We start from the raw sequence: 27889 nt of genomic DNA, 5'->3' as shown, positions 1-27889 counted from the left end.
GCAATACTAGGCTATTTAAAGTCTGTGGTTTTGAATCTTTATTCTCAAACCACCTGGTGAAGGAGGTGCCACTAAAACTGATCTGAAGGGAAGAGTGAAATATAAAAATATAAAAAAAAATAGTAATAGAAAAGAATCCAAGAGAAAGAATTTCTGGGGGAAGAGGGTGAGAATCGATCCCCATTTCCATCCTGCATCCTCTAGTGCAATTTACAATGATTTGCAATTGCATTGAAGATAAGGTAACCTCTTCTACTTTTATTGCATGAAAAAAAATTCACCACTGTAAACCTCCCTATCCCCCTTCCCCCGTTTTTTACTTCCAAGGCCCTGCACAATGTGATGAATTCTTCTTTCTCTCTTTCTTTCTTTCTTTCTTTCTTTCTTTCTTTCTTTCTTTCTTTCTTTCTTTTTTAAATTTGGATTTGGAAATCCAAATATTACCAGGGAAATGAACCTGAGTTTTCAGTTTTCTAAGCACAAAGTTAATCTCAGGCACATGGAGAGGAAACTAGAAATTCTGTCCTGCACTTCCTTTTATCTTCTCAGGATCCTCCCCCAATCCAAAGCAGCCCTCAGGCTCAGAATGAAAGCCCAGGCCTAGCTGAGGAGCCACATCTCCTTCTCACTAGGGCCTCCATCACAGCATGGCTGTCCTGGTGCTGTTGCTCTGCTTGGTGACATTTCCAAGCTGTAAGTGTTTCAGAGTTTCAGGAGAGGGACTCAGGCATTTAATCTATAGCATGAATGACTAATGGTGATGTTGCTTGTCCCCAGGTGTCCTGTTCCAGGTGCAGCTGAAGGAGTTCGAACCTGGTCTGGTAACTGCCTCTGGGTTACTACTAACCAGCAATAGTGTAAGCTGGATTCCACATCCTCCAGGAAAGGGTCTGGAGTGTATTGGAGCAATATGGAGTGGTGGAAGCACACATTATAGTTCATCTCTCAAATACCGACTGAGCATCCATAGCGACACCTCCAAAAGCCAAGTTTTCTTAAAAATGAACAGTCTGCAAACTGATGATACAGGCACTTACTACTGTACCAGAAACACAGTGAAGGAAGTCCAGTATGAACTTGCACAAAACTTTCCCTACAGGGATTCTTAGGACCAGCAGGGGGCACTGAGGATCAACAAGTTCTTTCCAGGATCACTTCAGAATCTAGGAAGTTATAGCCTATGCTATTTGAGCATGGGTTTTAGTGTTAAAGATAGGGACTCTTCTTCCAGTCATGGAAATTTTCTAGAGCATACTCTTCAGTGTCATATACTATTAAACTTCTTGTTTCTTCACAGAATTGAAGAATCATTAAGTGGTTCTATAATTTAATAGTGTAAAATAAGAACAAATTATTGAGTTTATATTTATTAAGAAAACTCTGTGAAACATTGTGGTTGAGGAAAGTCAGTGAGATTTGGTAATGTATTATTTCCTTCATGACTGCAGTTTTAGTAACTTTTCTACTGTTTACTTAAATGATGTTTGAAACAATTGCATTCATCTTCTCTAACATAAAGTTTTCAAATACATGTCCACAATTTAATGATGATACATTAGCAATTTCAATACTAACTCGTGGTATCTTCTTTTCATATATAAAGAACATAATGCACTGTTATTTACTGTTGCCACATCTATACATAATACTATTGAAATAATCCTTTATATCTAGTGGACAAGTCTTCTCATTCTATACTGTCTAAGCTATCATCTACTGCATGGCTGTGGGCAGTGAGGCGCTTGGGATTAAAGGAGTTTTACCTGTTCCTGGAACCAGTACCCATCACTTAGCTGCTGCCTTCCTCACATGCCTCCTCATAGATATATTTGTAGCAGTCAGTCACTTAAGGACAATACCTCCAAACCATCTCCAATGTAGATGAGGTATCCCCAACTTATCAGACCAATGGGAAATACCCAATGTCAGACCCCAATCCACCCCAGAACTGTATATAAAGATCCTATTGAGAAAGAATAAAGTTGTGCGAGAATTACTCATTTATTGAGAGCTACTATCATAGGAGTTGTAACATCACCAGCAGGGAAGAGAATTTCTCTCCTAAAACACTGCCAGGAAATCCCCTGCACTCTGGTAGCTAGAGCAGCACCTTAGAACAACAGCACCTACAGTAGCAATGGAGGTAGCTGCAGCATCAGCAGCAGAAACAGCAGCAGAAGCCCCAGAGCCCAAAGAGGCAATTCCCCCTCCCAGCTCATGCCCCTTCCCCTATACATGAACCCTCCCAACTTACCTGGCTGTAGATCACTGTGGCCAATATCCAGTACACAGACACACAATCAGCCTCCCTTAATTTTACTTTTCCTCAGATCAGTTTGGAGGTTCCATTTGAAAAGATTTTTTTTCTCTTGGAACTCCTGTACTTCATGATTTTTCTAAGCTGTAAGTGTTTCAGACTTTCAGGAGAGGAAGGCAGGCTTAACACCTATGATATGTATGACTGCTGGTGATGTTATGTGACCCCAGGTGTCCTGTAGAGGTAAAACTGAAGTAGTCAGGACCTGACCTGCTGCATCTCTCACAGAGCCTGTCTCTCAGCTGTTCTATCTCTGACTTCTCATTGGCCATCCATGGTGTAAACTGGATCCTCCAGCCTCTAGGAAAGGATCTGCAGGGGATGCCAGCAATGTGAAGTAGTGAAATCACATTGTATAATTCAGATCCCAAATCCTGAACCAACAGGGATACATCAAAGAATCAAGGTTTTTGAAAGTGAACAAAGTTCAAACTTAGGATACAGCCTGTGCCTCTGTACCAGAGAAACACCGAGGGAACTTCAGTATGAGCCTAAACAAAAATCCTCCTCTCTATGAAAAATGTTGTATCAACAATTTGACAAAGCTTGAAAGGTCAAACACTACCTGATTCTTTCATACGCATAATCATCACTAAATTTCAGGGGCACTAACTAACATTCCATTTACATGCAGCCAATTTACAAAGACCAAAAACCCAAGTGATACCACATGCTGACAAGGATTTGGAGCAAGAAGAAGATTCCTCCATTGCTGGTAGGAGTGAAAACTAGTACAACCTCTTTCAAGTTGCATTTGGTTGCTTTATAAAAATCTAGGAATAGTTATAACTCAATAACAAGCTATATCATTCCTGGGCATATCCTCAAAAGACTACCCACTATAACACCAGGACACTTGCTCAACAATGTTCATAGCAGCCTTATTCATAATAGCCAAAAACTTGAAACAACATATGTGTCCCTGCACTGAAGAATGGATAAGAAATGTGAAACATCTAGATAGTGGAATACTATCCATCTAGTAAAAACAAAGACATCATGAATTTTGCAGGCAAATTATTGGATCTTGAGAATATAGTGCTGAATAAGGTAACACAGAACCAGAATGCATATATGGTATGTACTCACTTATAAGTGTACAGAAGTCATAATGTGCAGGGCAATCACGCTACAATCCAAAAGCACAAGTAACTGGATAGTAGGTAAGTTCCAAGGAATGATGCACGAATCCCACTAAGAAGGGGAAATTAAATACTCAGTAGAGGTAGACAAAGAGAGGGAACTTGGTAGAGAGAAGAGATGAGACGGGTACATGGGATGGCAATCAGTTCTAGGGAGATAGAGGCAAGAGATGGCTGGGAAGGAGAGTTGAAATATGCACAGTGGTGTTGGGGGCATCTCTGTTGTCCAGCTAGAGTCCTGGGACAAGGGAGTACATGTGAAGTCTCTGAAGGTAACCCCAGCTGAGATTCCTACCAGAATGGGATATAGAGACTGAAGTGGACACCTCTTGTACCATGGCAGGACTTCAATAGGAGGGATGGAGACATTCATTAACCCATAGAATTTGTCTTGCCTTTGAGCTTAACAGAATTGTCTTCTGAGAGGCTTCATCTCGCTGCATATTAAGACAGACGCAAGGCCAAAGAGACTGGGCCACCAAAAATTGAGAATGCAAGAACCAGAGCTAGACCTCCTACATATCTGAAGCAAATACACAGCTTGGTCCTCATGTGGGTCCACTAACAAGTGGAACAGTCACTGTCATGGTCTCTACTGCCTATCACTGAAGTCTTTTTCCCCACACCGGAAATGCCTTGCTGAGCCTACGTAGGAGACGATGTGTCTAGTCCTGCAGTGACAAGGCAAACCAGGGTGGGGTGGTACCCAAGGATGGAAGGGGAAAGAACAATATGGGGAGAGATTTTAAGGGTAAGACTAGAAAAAAGGAGAAAGGGGTCTGTGATGGAGGTGTAGAGTGGAAAAAATAAGCAAGTAAACAATCAAATAATGCAGTCAGGGATGCTTGTCTGTATTAGAATTAATTGCCAATAAAATGAATATTCCCTCAAAATTCTCTTCTCTTAAATATATCATGTGATTACACATTATTTGAGAAAATGGAAGTACAATAACACGGAAGTTGCTGTGTTTATAAAAAGATAAAGGGATAGAGAAGAAATATGATTTGGTGGATGAATGGTAAAGCATGAGGTAAGGGGGTACCTCCTCAGACCCATACTGAGGCATTGTTTCCCCTGAAGGACCAGCCACAGGAAGGTATAGTTTAGAATAGAATTTACTCAGGGCATGAGGAGGGGAGTTAGGAGGGTAGTAGAAACAAAGTAAGGCAGACACATACAGAGAGAGAGAGAGAGAGAGAGAGAGAGAGAGAGAGAGAGAGAAACAGAGAGAGAGAGAGAGACAGACAGAGAGACAGAGATGGAGAGACAGACAGACAGAACAGAGACAGACAGAGGCAGACTGAGACAGAGGCACACAGAGATACAGAAACACAGAAACACAGAGAGAGAGTAGAAGAATGGAGAAGTAAAGGCTGATCATGACCACAGGAGAGGGGGGAATTGAAAAAGGAGAGAAGGGGATGGAGCAAGAGGACAGAGTTGGAGCAAGAAGGCAAGAAAAAGAGAGAGTAGAGGGAGCAATCAGCCCCTTTTATAGTGACTCAGGCACACCTGGCCATTGTCAGGTAACTCTGTAGGGCTTAAACAAAATAATAACAGTTGTTTCAATTTACTTCTAAAAAACAACTAATTTTTATCAGTTGTCTGAGATGTGAATCTCCAGGGTAAAACATAGACTACAAGAAAGTGAAGCCAGACATATTATACTCTTGGGCACACAACTTTCTGCCTTCTGTCCTCCTCTGATTAAAGTCCTTCCTTTTGGTCAGTGCATATTGACAGAGGAGGTTTCATAAAGTCAACATCTCTAATCACAACAGAAATGGAAATTAAATTCTAAATGAAACACTTCCAATAACCAATGATATAAGAACATTTTTAAAAATATGAATGAAAAGAAGTGTTGCCTGGTTGGAGAGAAAGGGGTCCTGTTCCCAATGTACATGAGCATGATCCTGTTCAACTTTGTCATATAATATGCAGGATACCATGTAAATAGAATCAGCAACCACATGACCCAGAAATCTCATGTATGGTTGTACACTGATGACAGGAAATGACATTTTCATTTGAAATATGTTTTTGCATTTCTGTGTTCATTACCTGACCTGACAGTTGCATTGTGTCTCCATGCTAGATTCTATGTCAGGAGGCATGAGGAGTGAAGTCATGTGAGGAAACTCTCACTGAATGGTGCTTTTAGCTCACACATAACTTTGGTCCTCCTCCTATGTAATATTGGCATAGTACTAGTCCTTGAGGAAAAGAAGTTACCTCAGTCATATTGTTAAAAATAATCTGTTGAGGTTCTGTGGTTATTTTATGTAAGGATATCTACTTACTAGCACATATTTTATTGTTTACATGTGGGCAAATGTGATGATTGCACAATACTCTAAGAAAGAAATATATCCATTACTTTCTTGAAGTTCCTCTCAATATTCTTTCATGTGAACATGTGAGCCTGTATGGGGGGCCAGATAATGACAAACTTTATGCTTTCTGGATGAGGTCTCCTGGCATATTCCCTGGACTTTGGAAAGAGGTTGAATGAACTTTCCTAATGCAGGATAAACCTCCTTGATCCTTTGTTTTCTAAACTCAAGTTTGGTTGCCTCATAGCTTTGATTTCATAATCCCTGTGTCTTCAAGGGTTAGGATATATGGTATTTAACATATTTTTATCCTAAAAATTTTAAAAATTAAAAGATTTTAACACTTATACTTAAAATAAATAGTTATGGTAGTTGTTATCTTCCCCATCAGAAATCCTACAACTCTCCTATAGTCCTATAAAATCCAAAGAAAGCCCTTGATCGTCTTCTGTAGCCATGCCAATAGGGGATCCCCAAATCTTTGTTCAATGTCCACCCACTGTCTTCTATTTCTTAGTCCCCTTTCATTTAGGACTCCAGATCACGTACAGACATTGTCATAAGTATCCCACTAACCCAGGAAACAGCATAATAAATGAACTTGGTATTTGGCTCCCAGAACTTATCCTCTAAAGTTTCTCACACAACCCCACATGCCACAGCCACACATGCCACAGTCCTAATATTTTGTATCTCATTTCACAGCCCTACTCTGTCAAGAGTATCTATAGTTATGTATTCACCATACAAGGCCACTTCAGTTGCCCCATGTGGCCAGAAAGTCCAAGAGGTAATATGTACCTCCTCCTGGTCCCTGTCCTTTTCTCTAAAAGAGGCCATGAACCCAACTATTATCTACACCTCTTCCACAGGTGCATCTGGATGATAAATTTCACAAAGCCGTGGTGACTACCTAACAGAGGCCCCCAGATGTTTAAGGGAAAACATGTAATGAGTTTTCTGATAATTATTATTCCCTTGGCAAATTCACAAACACAATATACAACCTCAGATCTCTGTACTATTTTTTCCAGTACAGCCCCACCCCCCACCGCTGTGCATGTTTGTGTATGTGCAACTGGCAGGTTGGTTCTATTATCATGGTTTCAAACTGTACCTTGAAGTTCAGTGTAGTGAAATTTAAAAAAAGAAAATAAAATCTCCACTATTGTTGCTTTTACTGAGGGTTGCCTTACTCTTACCATATTTTGCAGCATATTTCTTAACATTTTCTTTGAGGATTTATTGCCTTTAAACAATTCAGTCATCTAGTAGGCAACTTTTTTCTAAGTCTTGAAGAATAATATATTCCACATGTATATGTTGAATACTATTACATCTCTGACCTATTTTCCCCTTCAGCATCCCCATCTATTTGCCAGACTCTCTCAACTCAACGTCTCTCAACATCATGAATTTGTATTCCAGAAATGCTGTGCATATGTGCATGTGTGTAAAGAAAAGCATTGTAGCATAGAAAATCTACCAATGACCATATTTTCAAAAATGTGGTCCTCTCCATGAAAACAATATATATCCAACAGTTCCTTGCTAAGAAAGAAGACCTGGAAAATATTACAAAGTCCATATTTTAGGTTATAATTGACTTGGTCTCAGGTGGGTTTTACACAGATAACAGCCATCATGAGTGCATGAATTTGAAAGACATGTCCTGTCCACAAGGCATTATTTCACAGTCCTCAACCCCAAGTTTCATGTGTTTTGTTTCCTCTACATCCTCTTAATCCATGTCCTCTGAGCCTTAGAGAAATTTAAATGCGACTGGAAAATATTACCTCAAACAATAAAACAAAGGATTGAAAGGGCAAAGCCTGCCTGTCTCTGTCATTTGCAAAATGTTCTTTGGGGGTCTTCAGCTCTGAAATATATATTTTTTAGCATTTGGAACTAGAAATGTAGGAAGGGGACATATCTTAGGTATAGGACGGGGAGGACCAACGATAGGAGAATATTGGTGATGTGAAAGTAAATTGAAGTGTGGTGTGGGGAAGGAATTAGTAGGGCAGAAACCAGAGAACTGATTAAATGGGAAAAAGACACCCTAAAAGTGAATGACACACCCTGGTTATACTAATTATATTAATTGTGGAAAATGAAAACTAGCCTAACACAACGTAAAGAAAGTCACATGTTACCTAGTGTAACATGCAAATTGAAAATGCTGGAGGACTTAAAAGGAATAAATTCAGAACATCAGGATGCAAAGCAATAAAATTTTCCTCAAAGATAAATATGTCTACATGAACTCTGAGTGGTAGACACACTGGGACTGGGAATGTCTCAGGTGCAAGCCTCCATAAGATCTGAGGACAAGATTCTGTCATGAATAAGTTAATATAAAAAACTCCATAAAAATGAATGAGCTTTGCGGTCATAACTTTGAAAGTGTGATCCTGTTCAAGAGCCACATTAGGGATATGGCATGAGCAGCCCACACAGTGGGAAAGACTATGCTAACATCCAGAAAAACAGTTATATGATGCTACTGACTTACACATTCATACTAGGACACATGACAATATGGAAACAAAGCATGTTCTATGCATATTCACAAAAAAGAACTAATTGAAGTATGATGAAATCTTAACTAAAACAAAAATGTGAATATGAAACTACCATACCGTGTCAAACACTGTAACTGACATCCATATCTTTGATGTTTTATATCTGCTAAAGCAATACCTTCTGTGCAAATCAAACTTCAGGGCATGCTATAGCAAGAAGACATGCAAATAAGGCTTCCCTGTGCCCATGAAAACCAGCTCGGCCCTGACCCTGCAATTCTGACTGAGGACTCCTGATCTGAATTCTCAGGTCTTCATATTCATTGACCACCACTGAACACAGACCACTTGCCATGGACTTCAGGCTCAGCTTGATTTTTCTTATCCTTATGTCAAAAAGTAATTCACACACATTAGAGTCTGTCTCTTGTGTGCACATAAGAAATAGAACAATTGTTTTGTTTCTTCATTTGTTTTGTTTTGTTAGTGACAGTTTTTCTAACCAGTATTTTCTGCTTGCAGGTGTCCAGTATGAGGTGAAGCTGGTAGAGTCTGGGGAAGGTTTAGTGCAGCCTGGAAGGTCCCTGAAACTCTCCTGTGCAGGCTCTGGATTCACTTTTGATGACTATCGAATGGCATGGGTCTGCCAGGCTCCAAAGAAGGGACTGGAGTGGCTAGCAGCCATTAATAGGAATGGTGGTAGCACCTACTATCCAGACACTGTAAAGGGCCAATTCACTATCTGCAGAGACAATGACAAAAGTGCCCTATACCTGCAAATGAACGATCTGATATCTGAGGACACGTCCATGTATTACTGTGCTAGACACATCATGAGTGGGTATTACTGTGAGCTGAAAAACAAACCTCCAGTAGAGTACACTCTGGGCCAGTAGGAGGCTCAGAGCGCTCACATAGCTCTTAGTTCATGACAGTTATGACCTATATAGAAAGAGCTAAAGAAAAGACAGTGTGTTAATCCTTTGGTCTAGACTGCCTTTATGTAGGGATTCTCTCTACAATTATAGTGTGCAGTAATCATTAAAGTGTACAAATTTTTTTTCCAAATTTCAGATTTCCTGTTTAATATGTGTTTTGTATTCATTTATTTATTTTAGTGGCTTAGTCTCTCTCTCTGTAGGTCTGTCTTTATTTATCTCTCCATCTCTTTATTGTTCTGTTTATGTGTCTCTTCTGTTCTCTGCCTGTGTTTCTTTCTGTCTCTTTTGCTCTTTCACTCTCAGTGGGTGAGTGTGAGTGTGAGTGACTTTGTCTGTGAGTGTGTATGAGCAAGTACATGTTTAGATAAGATATTTTCTTCTGAATCAGAGAAAGAACTGGAAAGCTTGAAGGGGCTTGAGACCCCATATGAACAACAATGCCAAGCAACCAGAGCTTCCAGGGACTAAGCCACTTCCTAAAGACTACACATGGACTGACCCTGGACTCTGACCTCATAGGTAGCATTGAATATCCTAGTAAGATCACCAGTGTAAAGGGAAGCCTTGGGTCCTGGTAAGACTGAACCCCAAGTGAGCGTGATTGTTGAGGGGAGGGCGGCAATGGGGGGAGGATGGGGAGGGGAACACCCATAAGGAAGGGGAGGGGGAGAGGTTAGGGGGAAGTTGGCCCGTAAACCGGGAAAGGGAATAATACTAGAAATGTAAATAAGAAATACTCAAGTTAAAAAAAAAGATATTTTCTTCTATAAAACTACACAATAATTTCGAAATACAGTCCATTCCTGGAAATGTATCTTACCATGACTACCAAACCTACCTATTTTTTAACTATAGAGAACTAAACACACAGATACTTGTGGTTGTGTGGTAAGAATTTGAAGCATGAACTTCTATAAGCAAGCCCATTATAGATGACTTTTAAATGTAGGATATCCTCTGACTTGAACACAAAATGCACAGTATCACAAAGAGCAAAAGTGATTCCATAGGAAAATTGAAAACATAACTTGAAAAAGCAAAAGATTTTTGAGACTATGTCAAGGCAGAGACTCAGTAAAACTCACTGATTATAGCAATATGTAGGATTAACTTTAGAGAAACACAGAAATCATTGTTCCATTGAAGATAAATGTTGGGCTTAAAAGTATTCAGAACCAACATTTAGAGATTCTAATCCTTAAGGACTTCACTTTTAACCAAGAACATGTGTAGGGTGTAACTGTGTTTTGTGATGATTTGAGTATGCTTGACCATAGAAAGTAACAATATTAGGAGGCGTGGCCTTCTTAGAGTACCTGTGTCTTGTTGTAGGAAGTTCATCACTGTGGGGATGTGCTCTGAGACCCTATGTACAAGCTCTGCCCAGTACAGAATACATGCACCTTGGGCTACCACTGAAAAGAATGACATGTTTTATCTGCCTTTGTCAAAATGTAGAACGTTGAATCTTCCATCCTTATATATGCCTGCATGCTTCCCTCCATAATATTGGACTGAACCTCTGAAACCTTAAAGAAGTCCCAAATAAATGTATTGTTTAATAAGATAGGACCTTGTTAAAATGTCTTTTTGTAGCAATGAAATTCAAACCAAGACAAGGTTCTAACTGTCAGTACTATAGGTTCATCCCTGCTTCTTTACTAATGTAAAAAATTATTGAATAAATGCTGCAGACATTGACCAGCCACACCTCCACTCACCTTCTACAGAACTCCTTATCCAGAATTATAGAGAATAGATTCCCTTTTTGCACTCATTTATCCTACCTGTCTATACAACTGGGGCTTGCCCCAGCTACCCTGGGCTGTCAACTCTCTGCCCAAGTTCATCAGGAATACTTGTCCAGAACCAAACAGTGGTTCATCCAACTGCTGGGAGACTTACACTTCCCACTGTGTCCTATTGTTCACCCGAAAGATTCCCAACAGAGGCTTCCAACAAAAGGATCATGTAAGGCCAATTCCTAATATTGAATACAACAGGAATATCCAGGAAGAACCACATGGCTACTGGACAGCATGAGACCACAATCAATCAAAACCAAAATAAAACAAACAACCCTCCCACAAAAGAAAGAGGTGTGACACACAACACTGCTACCATGTAGAGCAAGCCATGCATATCTTAACACAACCAAAGAACAAAATGACTTTGAATCCAATCTTCTACAAATGATGAAGTCCTTTAAAAAGAAAATGAAGAAATCCCTTGAAAAAATACAGAAAAACACAATCAAACAGATAGAGGCCTTGAGAGGCAAAAAAAAAAAAAAGATCCTTTAAAGAAATACAGGAAAATACAACTAAATGGTTGAGTAAAATAAATAAAGCTGCTGAAGACCTCAAAAATGGAAGTACAAGCAATTAGGAAAAAACAAACTGAGGGAATCCTGGAGATAAAAACCTAGAATGATAAAGGAAAAAAAAGTTTAAATCTTCAACAAGAGAATAGAATACAAAAGATGGAAGACAGATTCTCAGGTCTACAGGTGTAGAACGTACAAGAGAAAAACTTGATACATTATTCAAAAAATGTTAAATCTGAAAAAATCTAGACAAAAACATGCAAGATGTCTCAGACAGCATGAAAAAAAACCTACTCTATGCATAGTAAGAATGGAAGGCGAAGAGTCTGAGCTCTGAAGACCAGAAAATGTTTTCAACATATTGTGGAAGAAAACTTTTCCCAACTGAAGATAGAGATGACGTAGAAGAAGCTTGAAGAACACCAAATAGAACAGTAAAGGAAATCCTCCTACCACATATATTCAAAAGTGAAAAATCCAGAGAACAAAGAGAGCATTTTAATAGTTGCAAGGGAAAAAGTCCAGGTAACACACAAAAGCAGAACTATCAGAGTTACATCAGACTTCACAACTGGGAATCTAAAATCTGGACAGACCTAAGCAAACAACATCCTGCATCTAAAAAGCTACAAATGCCAACCTAGACTACTACAACCAGCAAAACTCTCAGTCACCACAAATGTAGAAAACAACATATTTGCAGACAAATCCAAATTCAAACAAGATCTATCCACAAAGCAAGGTCTACAGAAAATACTACAATTCTAACCCAAGAAATGTAACTACACCCAGGAATAGACAATAACAATTAATTCCATGCAAAAAAGTGAAACAAGAGAAGCATGCATGAACACACACACACACACACACACACACACACACACACTAAAAACACCAACACCAAAATGATAGGAATTAGCATTTTCACAGGACATTAATATCTCCCAACATCAATGGACACAAATCCCCCTATAAAAGACACAGGATAACAGAATAATTGAGAAACAAGGTGAATCATTCTGATGCACAGAAGAAGCACAACTCAGCAAGGAAGATACATATTATATCAGAGTTACAGATTGGAAAAAAAATGGACCCAAGCAAATGGATACAAGAAGAAATTTTCAGTAGAAATTCTGATGTGTAGTAAAATTGACTATGAACAGTATTCAATAAGAGGAATGAGGAAGGACATTTCATAATCATTAAAGAAAATATTTACAATGATGACATCTCAACTCTGAATATCCATACTGCACACACTAAAGCCCCTAAATTTGTAAATGAAATACTGCTAAAATGTAAATTGCACATGAATCTTTACACATTAATAGTGGGAGACTTTAACACACCACTATCACCAATCTACAATTCATCCAGACAATAATCAAATGCAAGAATATGAAATTGACTGATGTTATGAATAAAATGGACTTAGGAAATATGTACAAAACACTTCACACAAAGAAAAATAATATAACTTCTTTTCAGTACTATATGGAACCTTCTGCAAAATTAAACATATACTCAATCACAAAGCAAGATAAAATAAAAGCAAATTTAGGCCTTGTATGTTATCAGACCACCATGTATTAAAGTTGGACTTCAACAACAACAGACAGCGTATACACACATGTCAACAGAAAAACTCTACATTCAATGATTCTTAGGTCAGAGAATAAATACAGAAAGAAATTAAAGACATTGTATAGTTCAATGAAAATGAAGAAAATTCATAAACTCTTGGAAAATGGAAGTGTAAAGAACTTAAGAGGAAATATCAGAACAAAGCGCCTCCAAACATAAATTAGAAACATCTCATACCAGCAATTTAAAAGTATGTCTGACTGCTCTAGAAAAAAAGAGAAGCAAATACTCAGAAGAAGTGTTAACAGCAGGAAATAATCAAAATCAGTGCTGAAATTAATAAATTAGAATCACAGAAACAATACAAAGAAACAATGAAATCAAGAGTAGACAGTCTGAAAAAATCAACAATATAGACAACCACTTGGCCACATTAACTAAAAGACAGAAAGACAATTTTAATTATATATATATATATATATATATATATATATATATATATATATATTAAAAGAAATGGGAGACAGAACTGCAGGTGATGAGGAAATTCAAAGAATCTGTAGTTCTTACTTCAAAAACCAATACACTATAAAATTGGAAAATCTAGATATATCCAAATTACCAAAGTTAAATTAAGATCAGATTCATTACTTAAACAGCCCTGTAATCCCTAAGGAAATAGAAGTAGTCATTAAACCACAGTCAGATGCTTTTATCACAGAGTTCTATCAAACTTTCAAATAGATAAACCAAATACTCCTCAAATTATTCCAGAAAATAAAACCAGAGGGAACACTGCGACTGTATTCTAGCCTTATGCTAGAATAATAAAAGTCTTCAGGTTAAAAAGCAATTGTATTTTAGCCTGATGTTAGAACAAAAAGCAATAGCCTTAGGTTAGATCAATGTAGCACCTGCAGCTCTACATAAATTCAATAGATAGCATAAATCTAGGTGTCAGATCACTGAGTACCCGTGGTCAGGCACTGATGGTCAGGTCACTAAGCAACCCACCCTGCTGTTCCCCCCGCTTGGCCGATTTACCCAGCCAAAATCCTGGTTATCAAGCCAGGCCCATTCTCTTGTGGTCACCCAACCCCTCCCCACATTTTGCTTCTACCAGTATATCTTCAGCCTGAGAAAAATTAAAAATTGTCAGCTTTACCAGACTTCTTGACTTGCTGCCCATTCTTTGCGTCTCTTGTCCCCCATTCTCTCCTAGGTGGACCCCAGACCCTGGTCGACTGTCCTGCGGGTCGGGGCAAACTGGTGGGAGGCACCATATGGGATAGGAATGAAGGAAAGAAGGAGAAAGGGAAGAAAGGAGGGAGAGAGAGAGAGAGAGAGAGAGAGAGAGAGAGAGAGAGAGAGAGAGAGAGAGAGAGAGAGAGAAAGAAAACGACAAAGACAGAGGAGAGAGAAAGGAAGAGGGGAAGAGAAGGAGAGGATTTTAAAAGTCCTGGAGAGATCAGGGATTCAAGGCATATTCCTAAACATAAAAAAGCAATATAAAACAAGCCAATAGTTCACATCAGATGAAATAGAGAGAACACAATTCCACTAAAGTAAGAGACAAGACAAAGTTGCCCATTTGTCCCTGTCTATTACATACAGTACTAGAAGTTTTAGGACAATTAGACAACTAATATTGATGCAAATCTCAAGGAGATACAAATCTGTTAGAAAACGTCAAAGTATTGCAATTTGTGTATGAATTAACTATATATATATATATATATATATATATATATATATATATATGCCAAAGAATTGATACCTTCAGCAAAATGGCTGTAAACAAAGTTAGCTCAAAGAAATCAATATCCCTCCATTATACAAAATATAAACTGGCAGAGAAAGAAATTAGGAAAAGAAAACTCTTCAAAAAACCACAAATAATATAAAATACCTTGGTGTAATTCCAAGAAATCATGTGAAATACCTGCATGACAAAAAACATTAAGTCGCTAAAGAAAGAAATTGATGAAGAGACAAGGAGATGACAATATTCCCCATGCTCATGGATTGCTAGAATTAACATTTGGTCATCTTACCAAATGCAATCAACCAATTCAAAGCAATTCCCATCAACCTTCCAACACAGTATTTACAGGACTTGAATGAGCAATTCTCAACTTCACATGGAAACACAAAAATGGTAGGTAGCTAAAACAATCCTGAGCAATGAGAAACTTTAAGAGGAATCAGCCTCCCTGACTTCAAGCTGCACTACAGACCAATAGCAATAGAAACTGCATGGGCCAGTTGGGCCAGTATTGGATTAGCCTTTCAGTCAATCTCTGCTTCATTTTGTTCACTGCATTTCTTATACACAACAAAAATATAGGCTATACTGCAGAGCAATGGCAATGAAAGCTGTATGGTATTGGTACAGAAACAAAGGACTTGATCAATGGAACAGAACTAAATCCAGAACTAGATCCAGAAATAAACCCACACACCTATGGACACTTAATCTCTGGCAAAGAAGTCAAAACCATACCATATAAAAAAGAAAGCATCTCCAACAAACCATGCTGGTCTAACTGGCAGTGTGCTTGTAGAAGAATGCAAATTCATCCACAGTTATCACCTTGTACAAAGCTCAAGTCCAAGTCAAGAATCTCAACATAGAGTCAGGTACACTGAATCTAATAGGAATATAGTCTGGAATTCAATAGCACAGGGGAAATTTTCCTTAAGAGAACACCTATGGCTCAGCCTCAAAAGACAACAACAGATAAATGGGACTTCATGAAATTGAAAAGCTTCTGTAAGTCAAAAATGACGGTCAATAAGACAAACTGGCAAACTACAGATTGTGAAAAGATTTTCACTAATGCTACAACTGATTGAGGGGGCAATATACAAATTATATATTGAACTCAAAAAGTTATACATCAAAAAATTCAAATAAACCAATTTAAAAATGGCATACAGATCTAAACAGAATTCTCAACAGAGGGATGTTGAATGGCCTAGAAGCATAATAAGAAATGTTAAACACCAGGGAATGTTAGTCATCAGGGAATTGCAAATCAAAAGTACATTGATATTCCACCCTACACTAATTAGAGTGGCTAAGATAAAAAAACAAAAAACAAACAAAAAAAAGCTCAAGTGATAGCACATGCTAGGGAGGACCTGGAGAAAGAGGGGCACTCCCCATTGCTAGTGGGATTGCAGACTGGTACAAGCACTCTGGATATCAATATGCTGGCTCCTCCAAAAATTTGAAATAGTTCTAACTAAAGACAAATCTAGACTGCTCCTGGGCAAATTCTCAAAGAACCTCCACCATAGCTCAAGGACATGTGCCCCACTCTGTCCATAGCATCCTTATACTTAATTGCCAGAAACTGGAAACTCAGATATCCTTCAAAGAAAGAATGGATACAGAAAATATGGTTCATTTACACAATGGATTATTATTCAGTCACTAAAATCAAAAATGGATTAAAGAAAAAAATACAATCCTGAGTGAAGTAACCCAGACCCAAAAGTACGTGAATAGTATTTACTCACTGATAAGTGGATATTTGAAAGTACAGACTAACCATGATACAAGCCACAGAAAGTAAGAAGTTTAACAAAAAGGAAGTCCCAAGTGAGTATACTCTAAATCAACTTAGAAGGGGGAACAAAATAATCATGAGAGGTTGAGGAAAGGAGGGTCCTGGGTGGGACAGGAGAAGGAGAGGCGAACGCAGGTGCATGGTCAGGTATCATGGGAGACAGGAGAGACTCCCAGATGGCCAGGAGAATAAATGTAAATATAAATATACTTCTTCAGGAAATGTGGATGGATAGTAGGGGAATCTCTAAAAATCCCAAGAGATCTGGGTAATGTCCAAAAGACATTATGCCACAGCACTCTTCCCCATGCTTTCCCTCTTACATTCTCTTCACTCCCTCTTGCTCCTTGTTCTATCAAATTTGGAGGAATTTAAATGGAAATTGAAAATGCGATATCAAACAATATAACCAGAGTTTAAAAAGGCAAACAGTGCCTGTTTGTCTCATATACAGAACCTTCTTTATGTGTCAGGGAAAACGTCTTCTCTTTTGTACCTTTTGGAGCTAGAACCCGAGGAAGGGGGCACCTTATAGGTATTGAACAAGGAGGACCTTGCATAAGGAAATACTGGTGATGTGAAAGCAAAAGTGAGGTGCAGTGAGGAGAAAACAATGAGGACAGAAACCTGAGAACTGAATAAATAGGAAAATGGCAACCTAAAAATTAATTAAAAGACCCTGGTAAATGGATTATGTTAGTTGGGGAAAATAAAAACTAGTTTAGAACAACATAAAACTATCACATTACCTTGTGTAACGTTGCAGAAAGAAAATGTCGGAGGGGGGAATTTAAAGGAATAAATGGAAATTTTCAGGATGAAAAAACAAGATTGCTGCAAATAGAAATCTGGAGCCATAGAAAATTTTGAATCTTAGACAGATCCCACAATGTCTAAGTTGGAAGCATCTGTAAGGTCTGAGGACAGAATTCTGTTATAAAGAAGTAAAGTTCAGGAAATCACAAGTGTTCTTGTCACAAAACTGAGTTCTGCTACTATAACCTTACAGGTGTAACTCTCTCCAAGAACCACAATGGGGAGAAGCCATGTCCTACCCAGATATTGGACAAGACTGAGCTCATATGTAGAAACACAAGAATATATGGTGCTATTTAATTACATATTTATACTAAGGAATCCTGATTATGAAAATGTAACATGTCCTGTGCACGTGTACAAAAGGAAACTAAATGAAATACAGTGAATCTTTACCAAAAATGTGAATATGAAACTACCACACTGTCAAACTCTGTAACTGACATCAATGTCTTTGATATCATTTATCTGCTATGAGCACTGTCTTCAGCTCAGGTCTAGTTTCAGAGCGTGTTATAGCAGTAAGATATGCAAATAATTCTTCTCTATACTTATGAAAACCAGCCTGTCCTGACCCTGCAGCTGTGGCAGTGGAGTCCAGTCCTGGACTCTGAGGTTCTCCCATTCAGTGATTAACATTGAAGCCCTGCACAGACCGCTCACCATGGACATCAGACTCAGCTTGGTTTTCCTTGTCATTTTTATAAAAGGTAATTGATAAAGCTGCAATTATGTCTGTTGGGTGCACATGAGAATTAGAAAATTTATTTTGTTTGTTTTGTTAGTGATGGTTTTCTAACCAGTATTCTCTGTTTGCAGGAGTCCAGTGTGAAGTGAAGCTGGTGGAGTCTGGGGGAGGCTTAGTGCAGCCTGGAAGTCCTCTGAAACTTTCCTGTGCAGCCTCTGGATTCACTTTCAGTAGCAACTGGTTGAACTGGATCCACCAGGCTCCAGGCAAGGGGCTGGAATGGGTTGCATCCATTAATCCTGATGGTAGTAGCACCTTATATCCAGACACAGTGAAGGGCCGATTCGTGGTCTCCAAAGATAATGCCAAAAACACCAGATACCTGCAAATGAACAATCTGAGGTCTGAGGACACAGCCATGTATTACTGTGCAAGAACCACAGTGAGTGAATGTTACTGTGAGCTTAAACACAAACCTCGCACAGGGTACTAGTGACCAGCAGAGGGCAAAAGGAACACATGAAGTTTCTAGTACTGAGTGTTATAGTCTATGTAGAAAGACCTGGAAGAAAGTGAGTGTGGGTCTCCTTTGTGTTTAGGTTGCCTCACCACTGGGATTCTCTCTACAAGTGCTAGTGTAGTAACCCTTAAAGTATACAATTGTTTATTCAAATTTCAATTTTCCTGTTTAATTTGTGTTTCGTATTCATTTATTTATATGTATGGTGTTTCTTTCTCTCTGTGTAGGTCTCCCTGTGTTGTCTCTGTGCCTCTTCAAAGCTCTGTTTATGTTTCTCTGATGCTCTTCTGTCTCTCTCTCTCTCTCTCTCTCTCTCTCTCTCTCTCTCTCTCTCTCTGTGTGTGTGTGTGTGTGTGTGTGTGTGTGTGTGTGTGTTCATGTTAAGATGAGATGTTTTTTTCTATCATTCAACAAAATAACTTTGATATAAAGTCCATCACTAGACCTGGATCTCATCACTAAGATCTCAGTATCTTACTAGACTGCTTGGCCACTACATCCCAATAATCACACTTTCTTCACATCTGAGAAATAGGCTTATTGTTTGACTACCAAAGTGACATCTTTTCGTAGTCAAGGAGACTAAGCACAAATCCTCCTGTACAGTGTTATACCTACAACGCCATTAAAGATGACTTTCAATGTAGGATAAACTGTGACTTGAACAAAATGCAGACATCACATAAGGAAGACAAGAATCTATATGATGACCCAGGGTCAGATCCTAAAAATTAAGGAATACATGGGAGTGTAAAAACATAGATTGTGGGCAGAGACTCATGGTAAGATTCCCTTCATAGTGCACTATGTGGGCTTCAAGTTAGAGCCAACATGGAAATCAAGCAGGGTCTGTGACCCATGAAGTAGATGATTTTCAGTCTCTCCATCAACCTCATAAGAACCATATGACACAGACCCAATACAGACCCTGCTTGTGGTATTGGTAATAAAAATGTGTGTGAGGCTCCAGAACTGAGGCATGAGGTCAATATAATTATAAATACTTACTCAGCTTCAGTAATTTCTATATAGGTCCTATTCCACTCAAGTGGTAACATTTCTTATTTCTTTCACTCTCTGCATTTGTTATGATTTAGTGTGTATAATTCACAAAAATTTAATAGAACAAATAATTTTTTGTTTAACACATGAATCAACTCTTCTTTCCTCATGTTTCTAAGAATTTTCTTTTACACTGTTGTCCCAGAAACAGGACGTAAATGATGATTGGCTCATTCTGAGTTGGTGTTCCTCAAATGAAATCGGGTGTGGCACTTAGAATCTAAATATAACATACTTTTCATTGGCATTCTGGTCATAAGTTGGTGTCCCTCTTAAAGAGTAGAAGGTACTGTGGCCATAACACACTGAATCACCAGATCTCTAAAAGAATAGCAGGGTATTAGACAACAGAGAATGATTATTATTAAATGAAAGCATGAGGTAACCTGGGAAACTATATATAACTGTCAGAAATTCATGGAGTTGTGTTGCTTGTGGTAATGGCATAGCTGGGACTGCAGCACATTGGTTTCCTCTGAATTATGGAGAAATAAAGGGAATGGTCTCGATTTTCCTGCTGGGGTAGCCCAGAACAACAACAACAAAAAAAGTATGGTATGTACGCATTTAAAAGTATACATTAGTCATAAAGTACAGGACAACCATTCTTCTAAAATCCACAAACTCAAAGTAATAGAATGTTAAATAGTTCTCATAGGAGGATCTATGCATCTCACTCAGAAGGTAAATTAGTCAGCTAAGGTGAATGGAGAGAGGGAATTGTGCAGGAGAGGAGGAGAGAAGGGGTTTGGGGATGGCAATTGGGTATGGGAAGGAGGAAGCTAGAGAGATGACTGGGAATGAGAATGAAAATCTGCTATAGTGGAAGGGTACATCTCTAGTAACTTGCTAGTGGTCTGGGCCAGGAGATGATATGGGAAGTCAATGGGTGTGACCTACCATAAGGGTACATAGAGACTAACTGGACATCCCTTGTAACCTGGCAGGTCTTCCAGAGGAGGGATAGGCACATTATTATTCCACCACAAAATCTTCAACCCAAATTTTGACTTGCCTAAAAGATATGCAGGGACCATAGCAAAGCTGCCTCCTAAGAGGCTCCATCCAGCAGTAGATGGAGACAGATGCACAGCCAAACACAAGGTGGAGCACAAGGGAATCTTGTGGAAGAGTGAGGGATAGAAGTGAGTAAGTTGGAAGGGTCCAGGACTCTTCAGGAATACGAACAGAGTCAAATAATCATGGGACCATGAGGGACATATACAGCCTGGGCCATCAACCAGGGGGTGTGCAGGAGCCAAACCTAGACCCCATATCAATTTTAGCAAATGTGCAGCGTTGTCCTCATGTGGGTACACTAAGAATTTCAACAGGAAGGGTCCTGATCTCTACTCCCTGCTGTTGAATTCCATTTGCCCTATCTGTCTTGGCACTTGTAGGGCCTCATTATGAGACTTTTTGCCTAGTCCTGCTGAGACTAGATGCTCCAGGGTGGAGTAGTATCCTGATCCTTAGATAAAGGAAGAGGGCAATGTGGAGAGGGATTTGTAAGTGAGAGACTGGAAAGAGAAGAGAAATAGGGAGGAGGGAGTGTAACTGAGTTGAAAATAGAAAATTAATTAACTAATTAAAGAATAGTAAATAAATAAGAACAAATTTAGTGCAGATAAGGATGCTCTTCTGAAGAAGGGAAGTACCAAGAGTTTGGAGGTGACCTCAAAATTTTCTCCTTTTAAATATATCCTGTGACTATATTTCATATGAAAAAATGAAGTCCTTCAACAAAATCATCTCATTTTTCTTATAAAGAACAAATCATTTTTAACACTTTGCTGAGATATTAGTTATTATAGTTAGTAGGTTGACTGGCTTGAAGAAGGAGCAGAGGGACTGCTGTTGAGCTTGGGTTTAGGCAAAACGAAATAGAAGCTCTCAACTTAGCTAGAATATCCCTTCTCCATAAGGGCACAGGACAGATTGTTATTACCAAAAAGGAATGGATGACGAGTACACCCCCTACAAATGAAACTAAGTGTTGGGGTCTAGTGAGGAAACAAAGTAATCCACCTGCCTAAACAATAGGAAAATGGGAGGGAAAGTGGGCCCACAAAACTCCATTAGGACCAAGTAAGTGACCCCAGTGTCCAAGAGAAAGGAGATGGGCTTCCCACATACCACGATGGCTACCCAGAACTCCCTGCTAGTGATGGCAGTGGTCAGGTCAAGCGAATTCGAATCCCTTAAGTTGTCCATAGACAAGCCTAGGGGATCAGCTGGAGTGTTATCTGGGAGTGATGTCCCTCTGTCCTGAACAACATGAAGGTAATTGGCAGTCCAATCTCCGTCCTCATGGCACCTAGGATATGGTCCCTTTGGCTTGTAGAAGTTCAGGCAAGCCCTTGCCCAATGACTTTGCTGACCATATTTATAGCAGGATCCTGGTGTTCTCTGAGCCTTGAAAGACTAGGAGTCTGGACAATAGCTGGAACTGATCACATAGCTTTTGCAACATATGGCATTTTTGTCTGATATCATCCTTATCACTCCCATGGTACACTATGAAGGCCAGTGCCAAAACTTCTGTCTGTGGAGTTATGGGTCCCCGCTCTAGGTTTCTAAGCTGGGGATTGCCCAAGGAAAACAAGTAGGTCATCAAAGTTTGCTTAACTTCTGGGTTTTCAGCCTCCAGATAAATATATTATAATAAAGCCTTTTTGAGGCATTCTAAAAATTGAGATGGGTTTTCCTGTTTTTCTTGGGGGACCTCCTGGAGTTTTTCAAATTTTAATGGTTTTAAGGCTGCCCTGCAGAGATTGGTCAGGAGGCAGGTTATGAATCTATCTCTAGCTAAAATACCACCTGAAGAATTATAATTCCATAGGGAACCTTGGTCAGGTACTGTCTCAGATCAAATAGATTATATTCCATCTCTTTGATGAGCCTTGTCTCCGTGTATCCTTGGCTGTTCCCAAACTCACCTGCCTTTTTAGGAAGTAAATTATTGGAAAGAATTATATGTACATTGTGAAAAGTCAAATTATAAGACTGAGTAATGTACTAAAACTCTTTAATAAAAGCAGAGGGGTTAGTCTTCTTTCTATCTGAGAAAGTCCATTCAATGATAAAGGAACAAGTAAAATGACAAAATCATCTACCCCAGCAACTTCCCTTAAAGGAAAGAATGGTGCTGAGTCAGTTGTATCTGACCGTGAAGAACTTGGGGGTTTGGCTGCGCCCTTGGAGCAGGTGATGGGTGGGATGAAGGTAGGTGCCAATGCATAGCAATTGGAGAGACTTGCAGCTGGCACAGGAGGAGGGATGGGGTCGGGAGAGGTAGAACAAGGAGGCTCTTGGGTAGGCTTGTGAGAAGGAGAAACTGAGGCAGTGGTTTGGGTTCTTGGAGGTGTGGATACAGGTGTGCTGTGGAAAGAATGCAGCTTGTTAGCTGGATTGAGGGTTGTAGCTTCATCTTGTGGACGTTCCATGGCTAGGAGAAGTTGGTTTGCAGAACAAGAAGAACGAAGGGAGGAGTTGGAGCAAAGTTAGGTAAATAGTTGCACATAGTTAGGTAAATAGTTTCTATTTTTCAGACCACTGGCAGTATGTATGAATGACTTATAAGATTATTGAATCCTAGTCTGCCATTAGTGTACATTTGGAACCATTGTTTAATGGGTACTGAATCCAGACCTTATTGTAGAGTTGTGATGCCCTTAAGTCAGGCATTAACTGCAGAGATTTGAAAATTTCCAGGAGCCATCCCAGTGGGGATCCTGGAGGTATGAGGATGCAGGAAGTATGTTCAAAGATGACAATTCACCAACTGGGGAGTTATTGAATTACTCCTACCGGCATCCTGACAATAATTTCAACAACAAATTTTCTGCCAGGCTAGATGTCTAAGTTGTTACTTAGATCCTCTAGAGGGTATATACTGTGAGTCTTAGCCTCACCAGAAAGCAGCCCTGCTTAGGCTTGGGAAGTTCTAAATGGCTGCAAGAGTCCAGAAAGGGGAGGGTATAAGAGCCCCTGCTTTCAAGGGGGATATCTGCCTAAGATTTGAAGTCTTATCTTATATGTCAGCTAAAAGGCTGGTCATTAGGACCATGGCCCTGAAGTGCCAACCCCTTACCTCATAAAGGCTGACCAGTCCCTATTTGGGAAATCAGAGGTCCATTTTTCAACCTGGAAAGAAAAACCTCACCAATTTGCTGGTGCTGGTGCAAGAATTTTAGTGCTCTGGCAGTAGGAAACATGAAACTGTACCATCGGTGTGGGCATATTGAACTAAGTAACCCACATAACAAGAGCTAGCACCCAGTGGTGGAACATGGAAGCCAGCAGTTCACATAGTGGAAATCTGTATGTCCTGAGGCTGCAGTAGCAACTCACATGCAGAAACACAGAGCCTTCTGTGCCTGGAAGATGTGCCGGCTGTGGCAGTAGCTGTGACCTGAATTCATGTGGTGCATGATAGAGACTCGATGGAACCTCTGCAGTAGCTGTTGTCCTATGGCACAGCCACAAGTAGATCCCGGGTTTCAGCACCAATATTGTGATATAATCAGAATATTGTCTCCTGTACAGACAGACCGGGCCAGGCCAATACATTCATTCCCACGTGAAAGAGGTTTATTGCTGATGATGGAGACAAGGTGTGAGGGAGAAGAAAGGGGCACAAAGTGTCTGCCTTTTATTTAAAATGTAATGGAACTACTCTCGGGTAAAGGTGGGAGCTGAATCAAATGTATGCTGGGAATGTATTGCCCTTGCCATGGCAACAGATATACCCTGTCATCTGCACGTTACATCACTCCTGGAGGCAAAAGGGGTTCTTGATACCAACATTAGTATCCACGATAAAACAGACATTATCGAGAGACATGCTCCAGCTGCATATGTAGCAGAGGATAGCCTTGTTGTGTGCCAATGGAAGGAGAAGCCCTGTTCCTTTCAAGGCTTGACCCCCAACCCCAGTTTAGGAGAATGTCATGGAAGAGGCAAGAAGGAGGGGGTCGTTGGGGAGGGGGAACACCCTTATAGAAAAAGGGGAGGTGGATGGGATTGCGGGCTTATGTACAGTAAACCAGGAAAGGGAATAACATTTGAAATGTAAATAAAATATTGTACTTAAAAAAAAACCCTTCATCTGGTTATCTTTGCACAAATAGGAAAAGAGTAGGTAACACATGGAAATGAACATAAACATAAAAGACATTCTTTTCATATTTAAATATAACTGATCTTCTTTTGCAGGTAAAATTTATTGAAAACACATTTCTACAAATAAATATCATCATATGTCTTTTAAGAAATAAAATGAATATGGGTACCCTAGGCTTTATATCATAGATATTCAGAATTGAAATGTTTTCTTGATCCAGTTTTTCTTGGATGTGTATGATGAGTTCTTTCCCACCTCCTTTGATGACTTTTGGATGAAAGTCTATTTTATTAGATATTAGGAAGGATCTTCTAGCTTTTTTCTTAAGTCCATTTGCTTAGTACATTACTTTGTTGCTGAGGTGTTGTTTGTATATAGAAGAATGGTGTATCCTATTTACACATCCACTTATTTAATCTGCATCTTTTTATTTGGTGGTGGTGGTGGTGGCATTTGTGTGTGTGTGTGTGTGTGTGTGTGTGTGTGTGTGTGTGTGTTTCTCTTCTTTCGGTTTAACAGGTGAACTGTTATTTTTTTCTTGCATAATCATGGGCATAGTTAGCCTAATTGAATTTGACTTTTCCTTCTAGTATCCATTGTAGGGCTAGATTAGTGAAAATATATTGTTGAAATTTGGTTTTACATACATCTTAGTTTGTCAATCAATGATTATTGAAAATTTTGATATGTCTACTAGTTTGGGATGACATCTGAAGTCACTTAGGGTCTCCAAGGCATCAGCCCAATTTTTTCTGTCTTTTAGGATCTCTGTTGAGTAGTCAGTACAATTTTCATAGGTCTGCTATATTTCCCTTGCAGCTTTTAATTTTTCTTCCTTGTTCAATACATATAGTGTGGTGACTATTTTTGTTTGAAAAGTATTTTCTTTTCTGGTACAATCTATGTGGTGTTCTGCAAGCCTCTTGTACATTTATAGGTCTATCTTTTTTAAGTTAGAGAAATTTTCTTTTTTGGTTTTGTTGAAGATGTTTTCTGGGCCTTTGAGCTGGGAATGCTCTCCTTCTGCTATGCCTATTTTTTGGGGTTTGATAGTGTCTCAATTATGCTGGATTTTTGTGGTATCCAATTTTTAGATTTTGCATTTTCTTTGACACTGTATCAATTTCATCTCTTGTATTCTGTGTGCCTGAGTTTATTGTGTTTTAATTAAGCATTGTACTATATGTATTCTATTGGTGGTGCTTGTGTCTGTACTTTTTGTTTTGTTTCCTAGGTTTTCCATGTCCACAATTGCATCAGTTTTCATTAGAGTTTCCATTTCCATTTTTTAGTTTTTGGCAGTTTTATTCATTTCTTTCGCATATTTGCATGGATTTATCTTCATTTTGTTATGGTCTATATTCATTTCCTTTTTTAAAAGACTCACATATTTATAAAATGGGGTATAAGGTCATCTTTTTGTGATCTTGCTGTATTTGAATACCCAGAACTTGCTGTAGCAGGATAGCTGGGCAAACTCAAAACCAGGCAATGCAAATCAGGGGACCATGCACACAATTTATTGTACCCCAGGCAGATCAGACTGGAAACAGCTTGGTGAAGCAAGGTTCTGATGTGGTTGTTCTTTGGGGCCCCACACAGGCCTGCCTGGAGAGCAGGATGCTTTTGTGATCATATAAAGCTCTAAAATGGAACTTTTATTCACCTGACATAATTGTTGCTTTGTAGTTTTACTGCTGATGCACCTTCTTTATTTATTGGCCATTTTCTTTATTGAAATTTCAAATGTTATCCCCTTTCCAGGTTTCCCTTTCAGAAACTCCCTATCCCATGCTCTCTACACCTGCTTCTTTGAAGGTGCTCCCCCTCCAAACCACCCATGATAATCTGCCTCCCAAACCTGGCATTCCTCTACATTGAATCTTCACAGGAACATTTCCTCTCAATGATGCCCACCCCTAAGTACTATGGCTAGCTGATTCAACTCAACTCTTCTGTCTAGAAAGATGCTAAAGTGACTGGTTAAACATTGTTTCACTCAGCTTCTCACTAAATTGATCTGCTTGACCTCATGCTAAGTAAGGCAGTCTGTTCTCATTTTCTTACCTCTTATTCTCTACCTTAACCTGCTTATGATAAACTAGGCTGAACTATATAAAATTATGAATGAAATTAACTCAACTACACTATATTCCCTGCACTAATTCCAAACTGACTGACTTTCTCTCTACTTACACTGTAGTTCAAAGGATAATTTTTCTCTCTTTTCTTCGAGAATTCATTATACACTATATCTAACATATTCTAACAATTTTTTCTCTGACTGTGTGCTTGTTAAGGAGAGTCATTTTCAAAAATAGCTGCTTCACTTGCAGTCTCAATCTGCATCCAGATCTGGGGGTTGGGGGAGTCCCACAGCTTTCAAATCCAAAACCTTCCTGCAGAGAGCTGGTCTGCCATTAGCACTCTCACTTATAAGCCAACAACCCACATATGGGATCCTACTTTCTCTCCATTGACTGTCCAAGGAATGATATTCCTGGAGAACTTGCGCCTGCGAGCCACAGGGTGCCCTAAGACAGGACCATTCTTGTCTCCATCTGCTTCCAGAGTCAGGACTGTCCCACAGCTCTCAGACACAAAACCTGCTTGTCTTTCTGGAGCACTCTCACTTCTAAAATCATAGGCTCACAGGCTTACAGGGCCACAGGAGGGATAACCTCCAGTCAGACACAGCAAGAACCAAAAAACATCACAAATAACCAGATGGCAATGTGCAAGCACAAGAACCTAAGCAACAAAATCCAAATCTACTTGGCATCATCAGAACCCTGTTCACCCACCACAGCCAATACAGCATATCACAACACACTGGATTTGTATTTATAATCCCATCTAATGTTGATGAGAAAAGACTTTAAGAAGGACATAAATAAGTCCTGTAAAGAAAAAATATAGATGCAGC

General features: G+C 39.3%; 3 gene segments (V, D, J or C); all 3 read left to right on the top strand.

The window, feature by feature from the left end:
- Nucleotides 1-647: 647 nt before the first annotated feature.
- Ighl8 (immunoglobulin heavy chain like 8) lies at nt 648-1109 on the top strand. The segment is given in 2 exon segments: nt 648-693; nt 778-1109. Coding segments are annotated over 2 exon segments (378 nt in total).
- Nucleotides 1110-8676: 7567 nt separating this feature from the next.
- Nucleotides 8677-9219, top strand: LOC120103433 (Ig heavy chain V region 914-like). The segment is given in 2 exon segments: nt 8677-8722; nt 8846-9219. Coding segments are annotated over 2 exon segments (420 nt in total).
- An 8833-nt stretch (nt 9220-18052) lies between these two features.
- LOC134479195 (immunoglobulin heavy variable 3-74-like) lies at nt 18053-18749 on the top strand. The segment is given in 2 exon segments: nt 18053-18278; nt 18388-18749. Coding segments are annotated over 2 exon segments (408 nt in total).
- Nucleotides 18750-27889: the final 9140 nt, after the last annotated feature.

The sequence above is a fragment of the Rattus norvegicus genome, chromosome 6 (genome assembly GCF_036323735.1).
Source record: "Rattus norvegicus strain BN/NHsdMcwi chromosome 6, GRCr8, whole genome shotgun sequence".
NCBI lineage: Eukaryota > Metazoa > Chordata > Mammalia > Rodentia > Muridae > Rattus > Rattus norvegicus.
This window is presented reverse-complemented; position numbering and strand designations above follow the sequence as displayed.